The 11,617-nt window shown below is 33.9% G+C and overlaps 1 protein-coding gene across 1 annotated transcript; it reads left to right on the top strand.

Annotated features, from left to right (window-relative positions):
• Positions 1–7,339: 7,339 nt before the first annotated feature.
• Positions 7,340–8,244, top strand: LOC149560542 (uncharacterized). The gene has a single exon (XM_089823617.1). The coding sequence runs from the start codon at positions 7,378–7,380 to the stop codon at positions 7,852–7,854; it is 477 nt and encodes a 158-aa protein (XP_089679743.1). The 5' UTR covers positions 7,340–7,377; the 3' UTR covers positions 7,855–8,244.
• Positions 8,245–11,617: the final 3,373 nt, after the last annotated feature.

Raw genomic sequence — 11,617 nt, 5'->3', positions numbered from 1 at the left:
TTAAAATGCACTAGAGATAGTTGCACTCCTTGGTTGGCAGCCAGTTTATCCGTCTAGAATTAAGGGTAACAGTGCTATATCCCTGATATATATGATATGACATATTATATTTAAATTTAGTGGAGTCATGAATAAACAAAATTGTTGTCTGCATAATGTTCTCTTTCAATGTTTTCTACATTAAATCCTCACGATTTAAAATAATGGTTGTATATGTGTTGAGAGCTCCCTTTGTGCCAATCATTACTAATTTACTATTGATGTAAAACTGTTTTCGATGCAAGAGATACAATATGAATACTGCATATTTTTGAGCTTCAAGCATTGTTGGATATAAATGAAACTGAAGGCAAGATATAAACAAAATGAGTTTGTTGCAAAGGTTTTACAATTTATTAGTTTGTCAACTGAGATTAGGCTTCAATTTGATTTAGGGTTATCTTTAGGTTAGATTAGGTTTCAAAAAATTATGCTCTTTAAAAAAGGTAATTTTGGCATATTATAGTTTTTTAAGGATAGGTATGCTAACTATGACATGTCATATGAGTGTAGTAAGGCTCAGGATTGATGTTTATCACAATGAAGGGATCAATCAGGATACAAAGCTGTTCATAGGGGAGATGTCAGCGTTTGGCTAAAAAATTATGTTAATGCCTATAGAATCTCTTCTATAACTTCCATGGCCAATGAATCTCGAGTAGTAAACTATAAAAACTAGTGATGCACACCTGCTTTAATAATTTGATCCATGAACAAGTGGAAGGATTTGATGCCTAAATGAAAAAGTTCCGTTTAGCCAAGGCCAAGACTCAGATGCTTTAATAGAAATATAATATATTCAAAAATAATAATCTGATAACTTTTAGGTCTAGAATGGTTTGCAATTTGTTCTGAAGGGTTTTTATTTGTTTGAGGATTTTGAAATATCTATGGGCTAGGATGTTTTGATATATTTTTATTTTAAAAAATTGTAGTTTGTTCATAAATGAATCAAATGATTATTTCATTTTTAGGTTCTTGATAAGTTTGGGGATTGCAATTTTTGACAGATGCAGTGTGTAAGTCTTTTAGTAAGTGAATAAATTTGATTTTTTGAATAAATACAGAGATCCAAATTTTAAAAAAAGTTATAGGCTTTTTGTAAATCTAGGAATTGCAATGTTTTCAAAGTTTTAGTTTTTAGATTGTTTTGCTATTGTTTTTAATTTCTAAAGCATTCATAAAATTAGAGCATGTTGATAAGTTTACCTTGGTTTTGTACAGGTAACAAGGCATCATGGTTGACAACTTACAGGGGTTCAATTACCACTTTCCTGCAGGGATCCTGCATTCCTCCTGAAGCCACGAAGGCCACGACTATAAAGGAGATATTGTCAATACTTGAATCGCACTAGGTTCTGCTTGAAGAAGTTGTTATGGAGCTACATGAGATAGAAAAGATTGAACAAGAAAAGTAGAGGATTTCCCAATATATTGCCTCCAAGGATTCTATAATGTGTGCCTTTGCAAGAAAATTGAAAGATGCCCAATAGGTTTTGGACCAAACCCTAGAAGATTATGGGAGCTACAAGATAGGAAAATGAGCCAAAAAATTAGAGTCAAGTGTAGACAATCTTGTGGGTCTTGGTGATTTGAAAGTGTCTGAGATTATTAGCTATGCACATCAAAAAAGCTACACGACATTTGCACCTCTAGAATTTGCTTCCGGGCAGGTTCCATGTTAGTGTATAGATTAGTAAAGGGTTGTTGATAACTAATGTTCATATTTAATATATATGTATTCATGTATATTTATATATATTTAATATATATTCTTATATATGTAGAAATTATTATATATATATATATATATATATATATATATATATATATATATATATATATATATATATATATATATATATATATATATATATGAAAATACATAATATGTTGAATTAAGATATCGATTCCCATCAAACTTCATATAATACAAAAGCATATATATTAAGCGGCATATATCAACTGACGGTTATAAAGTTGGCTATCAACTTGATAATATTAATCGCTGGTCAGTCACGCCAATAGACGTGACTCATATATGAGTCATGACTATTGGTCGTGACTCTTGTTTCTGAAGTCTTTTGTATTTATATGGTTCTCCCACCCTGTTTATGCTACACGATGAACACATATTTACAAAAGTCTTCTAGTTTAGCAAAGAAGATATTATTCCTTCTCATTCTTTCAAAATTCTTTGCAGAGTATGGAGTCTTCATATAATTTTGGTTTATATCACTGTCAATAATATTAGTATAAAATATAATACTTTATCATGGTATCAAAGCAGGCTTATTATTGAATAAACAGAGAGCAATCCTGATATCAGATTTTAAACAAATATTTTTTCAAAAAAAATATTTTAAAAAAAAAAAATGGTGAATGGCATGAGGCTAGAGGAAAGATTAGAAGGGGATTTAGATTTTGCAAGCTGGAAGCTTCAACTGAAACTCTTACTTAAAGAACATGGCCTAAATAAATTTATTGAAAAATTTGATTCATCACCTAAGGGAAATGATGAAAAATGGGAGAGTGACAACAACAAAGCTATGAAAATTATTGTGGATGGTGTTAAAGCTCATCTACTCATTGTAATCGCAGAACTAGACACTGCTTATGAGATGTACAATGCTCTTGAAAATATGTTTGAGATTAACAATGTTGTTCGGATTATTACATTAAAAGACAAATTATCAAATATTAAAATGAGTAAAGGAGAGAAAATTTCTTCTTACTTCATGAGAATGACTGAACTTCGAAATCAACTCTCATCCATAGGACACATCTGTGATGGGAAGGAGTTAACAATAATGGCTCTTAAAGGTCTTCCATCATCTTGGGATACATTCAGACAAGGGGTATGCTCTTGGTCAAAACTACCTAAATTTGAAAGACTTAAAGCTGATTGTATACAAGAAGAGTGTATGCAAATAGCTCGATGTCAAACTGCTTCCTCCTCAAAAGGAGATTTACAAGTTCTTTCAACTCAAGTAAATAAGAAGAAAAGAAAATTCAAGGGAAAAAGGAAGCCACCAAATTTCTCCAAAATGCAATGTTATAGGTGTGATAAAATTGGACATCCAACATCTAGATGCCCTGATAGAGTTAAGCCTCAAGCTACTTTTGTAACCACTCAAAACTTTAAAGAAAATTCTGAACACAATGCTTTCTATTAAGCACTCTCTAGTGAAGCATCAAACAGATCAAGTACATGGGTAATTGACAGCAGAGCCTCTCGACATATCACAAGTTTTAAAGGATAGCTGGACTCTTTACAAGAAGACTATGTTGATGAAGTAACCATTGTAGATGATACAAACTATCTTGTAATGGGAATATGAACATGTACTATCCATCTAAAATTAGGGAAAACAATTGAACTTACTAAGGTTCTATATGTACTTGGCATAAAAAGGAACTTGCTTTCTATCTCTGCTCTTGAAGATGAAGGACTCAAAATTACATTTATGGAAGGAAAAGTCTTAGCTTGGCCTAAGAACTCTGACATAAAAAATGCATACAAAATTGGCTCTAGGTATGGATGTCTTTATCAGATTAACTCTGTCTCTCATTCAACTCTAATTCATGATTCCTTCAAAGAAAATGAAATCTGGCACAAGAGATTAGGTCATCTTCATTTTCGAGGATTATCTTCTATAGGAAAAATGGTAATAGGTGTATCTAAACTTAATCCATATCATGAAGGACTCTGTAAAGGTTGTGCTCCAGGGAAGAATATCAAAACTACTTTCCATAATAGTCAAACCAAATCCAAAGAAATTCTAGAACTTATTCATTCAAAATTATGTGGTCATATGTCAGTTCCATCTCTAGGAGGTTCTCTATACTATATCATATTTGTGGATGATTTCTCTAGGAAGACATGGATCTATTTTTCTTAAAAGTAAAGAATCTGAGAAAATCCTGACTAAATTTAAAGAGTTTAAAGCTATTGTAGAAATTTTTTTTGGAAAGAAAATAAAAGTATTAAGAATAGACAATGGTAAAGAGTACATTTTTGATATCTTTATAGATTATTGTAAATCAGTTGGGATCAAGAGGGAGTGTTTTGTTCCATATAATCCACAACAAAATGGAATAGCTGAGAGGAAAAATAGATCTATATTTCATTTTGTTAAAGCAATGCTTCATGATCAAAATCTTGAAACTTTTCTTTGGGGTGAAGCTTCAAATACTGCTATTTACATTCAAAATAGGTGTCCCCACTCTTATCTTGAATTTAAGACCCCTGAAGAAGTATTTATCGGGAAGAAACCTGATCTTAAACACCTAAGAATTTTTGGTTGTCCTCTCGATATACATATTCCTAAAGAAAAGAGAATCAAACTAGATCCCTCAGGAAAGAAAGGAATCTTTGTAGGTTATAGTGAAACTTCAAAAGCATATCGCATCTATATCCTTGGACAAAGGAATATTGAACTAAGTTGAGATGTAATATTTGATGAAGAGTTAGCCTACAAAAGATCTAAAGATGAATCAAATTGAAAAGAAACTCTAGAAGAACAAAATTCTGATAATGAGAGGGAGTCTCCAATGGAGGAAGATAAACAAATTGAACCCATGGACATTACTCACACCTCTGAGGAAAAGAGAAGACCTCTATGGGCCAGAAAGCTAATTGAAGAAAATAATTCCATTCCTTCAAATTTCATTAGGGAGAGGAAATTTCCTAATATATACTCAAGTTACATTGCACTAATGAGTGAAATTTCAAAATCTGAACCATCTGATGTAAAAGAAGCTATAAAACATCAACATTGGAAAGATTCCATGATAGAAGAATATAACTCCATACTTAAGAATGATGTTTGGGATATTGTTCCTAGACTCAAAAATAAATTAGTAGTCTCCTCAAAATGGCTATTTAAAACTAAACATGCTGTAGATGGAAGTATTGACAAGTAAAAGCAAGGTTTGTTGCTAAAGGATCTTTTGAAAAGGAAGGAATAGACTATGAGGAAACTTTTTCTCTAGTAGCCAGATATACCTCTGTCAGAACTATTTTAGCCATTGCTGCATCCAAGGGATGGAAAATCCATCAAATGGATGTAAAGACTGCATTTTTGAATGGTGTTATAGAAGAGCAAGTTTATCTTGAACAACCAGAAGGATTTGAAGTACACAATAAACAAACTCATGTATGCAAACTGAAAAAGGCTCTATATGGATTGAAACAAACTCCTCGAGCTTGGTATGAACGGATAGATCAACATCTAACTAAACTTGACTTCTCTAAAAACATTGTAGATCCAAATTTATATTACAAAGTAATACATGTTAATCATGGTTTTATATGTTGATGATCTTTTGATTACAGGAGAAGATCATTTAATCGAACAATGTGAACAAGCTCTTATATTTGAATTTGAAATGAAAGATCTAGGAATACTACACTATTTCTTGGGACTAGAAGTATGGCATCATTCTAAAGGGATCTTCCTAAATCAAGGCAAGTACACTCTAGATCTACTTAACAAGTTCGGCATGCTAGATAGCAAGACAATGAAAACTCCTATGGAAACAAACTTTCTAAAACTAAAAGAAGCAATTGATGATTCTGAAAGTGTTGATCCTACTCTATATCGACAGATAATTGGTTCTTTAATGTATTTGGTGAACACAAGGCTTGACATTTGTTATGCTATAAATGTTCTAAGTCAATTCATGTGCAAACCTCAACAAACTCATCTAGTGGCTGCAAAGCACATTCTCAAATATCTGAGCGGTACTATTGGATATGGTCTCAAATACACTAAAACTGAATTAAATTTAAAGTGATATATAGATTCTGATTGGGCAAGAAATACAGAGAATCGTAAGAGCACTTCTGGATGTTGTTTTACATTGGGCTCAGCAATGATATCTTGGTTTAGTCAAAAATAGTCTTCAGTAGCACAGAGTTCTACAGAAGCTGAGTACATAGCTGCATCTATGGGAGCAAGAGAAGTTGTATGGTTGGAAGAAACTTCTATTTGGATTATTTGGGAAGCTACTTCCACCTACTACTATTTATTGTGATAATCAAAGCTGCATCAAGCTATCTCTTAATCCCGTGTTTCACAATAAGTCAAAGCACATCAAGATACCTTACCACTATGTTCGAGACATGGTTGAGAATAATGTAATCAAGTTGGAATATATTAGTACAGAGGATCAAATTGCAGACACTCTTACCAAACCGCTTGCTAAAACAAAAGTGGAACATTTTCGCAAAGAACTTAGTATGATTATAAAATCTGAGGACATGTCTCAGAGAAATTGATTATTGCACATATATTTTTTATATTATAAATAAAACCTATGTTAATCTTTAAGAAGTGACGACTTCAAAAGGATTTCACTTGTATCAGGAGAAGTTGTTGTAAAGTGATGTCCTTACAATAACTTGTAGCATGATTCATATTTTAAGCGTTTCATGCAACGGCTTTATCTTGTAAATCAACAACTAGGTGGTTGATATCATCAATTTGATTATCTACAAGTTGTTTGTATAGATATATTCTCGGTAGTTGGTGTATATCTTGCCCTGATATTATGATAGGCCATTACCACACTGAGTATTTGGTGATCATTAAGTTGATTTTTTTGATAGGCCATTGCTCTTGAGAGATTGGTAAATATCATGAAATTGATATTTTGACAGGCCAACTCTCACATGTCAAAATGTTTTGACATTGGATAAAAGAAGTCTTCTGATCAAAGACTTCTTATGTATGTTTATCTTACTAATCTAAGAGAGAGTGTTAATGTATAGATTAGTAAAGGGTTATTGATAACTAATATTCATATTTAATATATATGTATTCATGTATATTTATATATATTTAATATATATTCTTATATATGTAAATATATATATATATATATATATATATGAAAATACATAATATGTTGAATTAAGATATCGATTCCCATCAAACTTCATATAATACAAAAGCATATATATTAAGCGGCATATATCAACCGACGGTTATAAAGTTGGCTATCAACTTGATAATATTAATTTCTGGTCAGTCACGCCAATAGATGTGACTCATATATGAGTCACGACTATTGGTCGTGACTCTTGTTTCTGAAGTCTGCCGTATTTATATGGTTCTCCCGCCCTATTTCTGCTACACGATGAACACATATTTACAAAAGTCTTCTAGTTTAGCAGAGCAGATATTATTCCTTCTCATTCTTTAAGAATTCTTTGCAGAGTACAGAGCCTTCATATAATCCGGTTTATATCATTGTCAATAATATTAGTATAAAATCTGATACTTTGACACTCCACTCAGAGGTCCAATACCACCTGCTCCCCAGGAGGAGCAAATGAGAGCCTCTCTATTGTATGAATTTGCAGACCTTGATGTTGGAATTCCTAAAGAAGCAAGCACAGAGGCATTGCCTGTAGCAATTTTGGAGCCGCCGCCTCCAGAGACAATGACTGACAATCCTATGTTGCCAGAGGTCATACCTGGTGTGTCTGTTCCAGCAATGCCACCTGGATGGAGACCAGGGATGCCCGTTGAATTGCCACCTATGCCACCTATGCCACCCGGATGGAAGCCGGGGGATCCAGTTCCATCACCACCTCCTGGTTGGAAGCCTGGAGATCCTGTGGTTTTTCCAAAGCCACAAGAGCAAATGCAGGTGCCACCAAAGCCAGTTGCTCCTGCCAGGCCCATTGCAGAAGCTATTCAGGTGCCATTTGTGCAGCTTGATATCAATCCCGATAACATGGCAGATGAGTACAGTAGTGAGTACTCTACTGAAGAAGGGAGTTCAGAGGAGGAGGATGAGGATTGAGAGGAAGGAATTCCTTTTTTTGGAGGAAAATTGTATGCTGGCTTCCATGCCTTTTTGCACTGTATGTTGGTTCTCTCTTGCTGCTATTTCAAAAAGAGGAAGATGATCAAAGACTGGAATCCAAAAAGTAGATGTACTTTTTCTTGTATTATTATCTTGGTCAAGTTTGTGAAAATTTGTCCATTTATATAGTGGTACAAGGAAAATATTCTCTATAATGTTCTTGATTTATTTGTTTGTCAGGAATATTTGTTCGTAGTTAAAATGCTCAAGTATGGGTCCAGTCGTATTTTGTCGGAGGTTATTATCAAGGACATTTTTTAAGACCATTGCAAGTACCCTATATAACTCTTTTTACACAATGTTAATTCAGAACCTTATTGAGTGCTACATATTGGTTTAAGTGCAAAGAATGTTGTTACAACAAAGTTCAAGTCAGATGTCCATCAACATTGAACTTTCAACCATAAGTTTGCAACTGTGGAAATTAATTGCGTCCAGTTCTTGCTATTAACTAGTTTGTGTGTTGATTGAGAGAGATTGTGAATTTGAAACTGCTATTATTGTAGTGATATAAAAACACTGTTCAACCCTTAGGCTAGAGGTGCTCGAACACAAATTTTCTAGGCTTGGTCTAAATATGCTCAAAGACATCCATCATGATGATGGTGTCTTTGACATCAGAAGTGGAGATGACATTATGTCTAGACTCTACATATAGGAACTTCTAGCTTGTCATTTCAACGGAAGTGTTGTAGATCCTTTAGACAGTAATAAACAATACAAAAAGGGAGCACTAAATAAATTCATGGTGAAGTGACCATCTTTTATATTGGTATGGGATACATATTATATATTTGAAAATCCCTGAAGCTCAGTATGAGTAGCTTCTCAATAGCGGTGAACAGATCTCAGAAGTTGCTGAGTCTATTTTTTATATTTTTCAAGCTGAGGATATGGGAGATATTGGTAGAAAATTGTAGTGGGGCTTGGCATGAAATGTTAATTAATTGAACTTCTTGATTATTGGGCTGCAACATTTTTATGATGCTGTGTTTTACTATAAATAGTTAAACTCTTTAAACTAATGAACTAGATATGGCAGCGATGCACTGTGTGAAAGTATTGTTGAAATTCTGATTTTCTGTTAGTGGTCATCTATTTGTTTGGTTAACTCTCGTTGCTATTGAAAACTGTTAATCGGGAAAAACAAAATGTACTTTCACCAGGACAGCAACACAACAACCAAAACTAGTATCCCTTTGCCATAAAAACAAGAATATTAGGTTAACCTGGAAGCTGCGCTGAGCAACAGCAACATGGGTGTGATTAGTAAATCATGAACAGGGGAGGAAGTGCAAGTTCAGGGCTTCTAGTGATAAGTTCCAATTGAGCCACTTGAGTTCCTAGCATAATTTAAAAAGCTATGTTCCACCAAGTTTTCTGGATGGGGGGATATTGGGATCACGGGAAGCATATTGCAGACTTACACACGGAGGATACAAATGGATAGCAGTATAAATGGATCAAAGTTAAGAGTATACGAAAATTATATTAGAGGAACAAAATGGTTCTACTCCTGGAAGAGAGAATCAATAGTATCATTATCACTATGGAATTTGTTTTCACCATTACATAATAAAAATGAGACATGTCAATAAAAATTGATGCTAGCAGAGACTACGATAGGGTTCATTGGGACTTCTTGTTGTTAACTTATTGAGCAAATATAAATCATGCATATCAAGCCCATGCTACTTAATTTCGGTGAATGGATCTATAAGTGGTTTCTTTGATGCTACTAATAAGTTGCATCAATGAGGTCCTATTACCCGTTGTCTATCTATTTATTAATAATGGATGAAGCTACGGAACAATTTTTTTTAAAAAGTTGAGAGGGACAAATCTTTGGAAAGGCATTGAAGTTGTAGATGGGATAAATGTTGCACACACCCAATATGCAAATGATATATTGTTATATGAGGAGGCCACGATGACGGACGCATAAATAATCAAATACACATTTAATTAATACTCTTCTTCTCTCAAGAACCTCAGAAAAGAGGTTAAAATGTTATCTTTTAACACGGCAATTAACAGAAAGATAGCAAATCATGTTAGTTTCTTAATTTTGGAGTGATGGGAATAAACATTAAATATGAGATGCAAACCATCAAAATTCTTGTCTAAATTGTTGATAGTTAGGTGTAGATAAAAGTCAAGATAAAGTTAATAGGGGAGGAAATGAGTAAAATAGATAAAAGGATAGCGAAGAAGATAAAAAGATATAGAGAAGAAGAAGCAGAGAGGAATAGTAGGACGCGAAAGGAGGAGATAAAAGATCAAGATAGAGATATTGTGGCATGGAATAAGAAATATGGCAAAGGGGAAGAGATTGTTAATTATTGTTAGTTGGACAGCTGTTATTTCTAACCCGAAAATAGCAGTAGTATTTATGGGTAGCTTGGACAGCTGTTCGTCCTTATCTATGAATAGCAATTGTATTTATGGGTAGTTTGGACAGCTGTTTGTCCACTTGCCAAGAATTAGTAAATGGTTATTATTTACTAATTTTTAGAGATTCCATTTCGGACACCTTGCAACAAATTCTATTATTGGTTGTCGAGTTGTCTTAATCTCAGCCGTTGGTTTGATTTAATCTCAGTCGTTGGTTTACCAACAGGAGTAGTATAAAAAGGGGTCATTGGGTCATTTGGATGAGAAGTTTTGGAGAAACGTTTGCAGTGTTAGCAAACAGTCTTGCAGTGTTAGCAAGGGCGCAGTGTTAGTGTGGGGATAGCAGTGGGGAATATTAGTGGGAGAAATTAGGAGGTTGTTGGAGTTCTGCCAGTGAGAGGCAAGGAATTTTGTATCTCTTGATTTGCTGAAGTTTAATATAATTCCTCATCTATAGAACTAGTTTTCCCTTAGGGGTTTTTTCAGGGACAATTTGTCCGAAAATATTGTGTTCATTGTGTTGTTTATTTCTTTCCATATTTTATAAGTGAAGTTGCAGTTGTGTTATTTTTCAATATTAGCTGAAAATTTGTTTTCAATAGTTTAATAATTGTTTATGATAGGAGATTAATAATCAGTGACTGCAATAGTTGATTTTTCACATGGTATCAGAGCATTGTTAAGGGTAGAAGAGTTTTTCCCTAGGAAAGAAATTTTGATCTCTTTAGATTTATTATTGCTTTAAACCCTTGAGATGGCTTCAGCTAGTTTGAGAGATCAGGATAGATTGAATGGTGCCTCAAATTTTGGTGTCTGGAAGGCTAGAATTTCTTTATTGTTGGAAGAGAATGGTATTAAGGATTATGCTACCAGTGGTGTACCTGTACCAACGGATGCAACACAGCTTGCAGCATATAGGAAGGACAATGCCAAAGCGAGGAGGATTATCCTTGATGGTGTCAAGGATCATATTATTCCACATATCTCGGAGCTGGATATAGAAAAGAAGATGTGGGACGCCATTCTAAATCTGTACCAAAATGCTACCACCAACAGGAAGTTGATTCTCAGAGAGAAGCTAAAGAATACCCAGATGAATCAGGGAGAAGACGTCACAAGTTACCTCACTAGGCTCAGACTTGTCAAGGATGAGTTAACAGCTGTTAGAGATAGCCCTAGTGATGATGAGCTAGTGAGAATAGCCCTAAATGGGTTTACTAAATAATGGAGTGTCTTTAATCAAGTTGTCAGTGGACGAGATACTTTACCGAGTTGGGATCGACTATGGACTGATTTCACTTAGGAG

The sequence above is a fragment of the Cupressus sempervirens genome, chromosome 4, assembly GCF_028749045.1.
Source record: "Cupressus sempervirens isolate cs-2001-9-10 chromosome 4, ASM2874904v1, whole genome shotgun sequence".
NCBI classification, from domain to species: domain Eukaryota; kingdom Viridiplantae; phylum Streptophyta; class Pinopsida; order Cupressales; family Cupressaceae; genus Cupressus; species Cupressus sempervirens.
Note: the sequence above shows the minus strand (reverse complement) of the source record. Positions and strands in the feature narration are given on the sequence as shown.

What these genes read in the sequence shown, in the direction of transcription:
- LOC149560542 (XM_089823617.1), top strand. Translation starts at nt 7,378, where the DNA reads ATGAGAGCCTCTCTATTGTATGAATTTGCAGACCTTGATGTTGGAATT.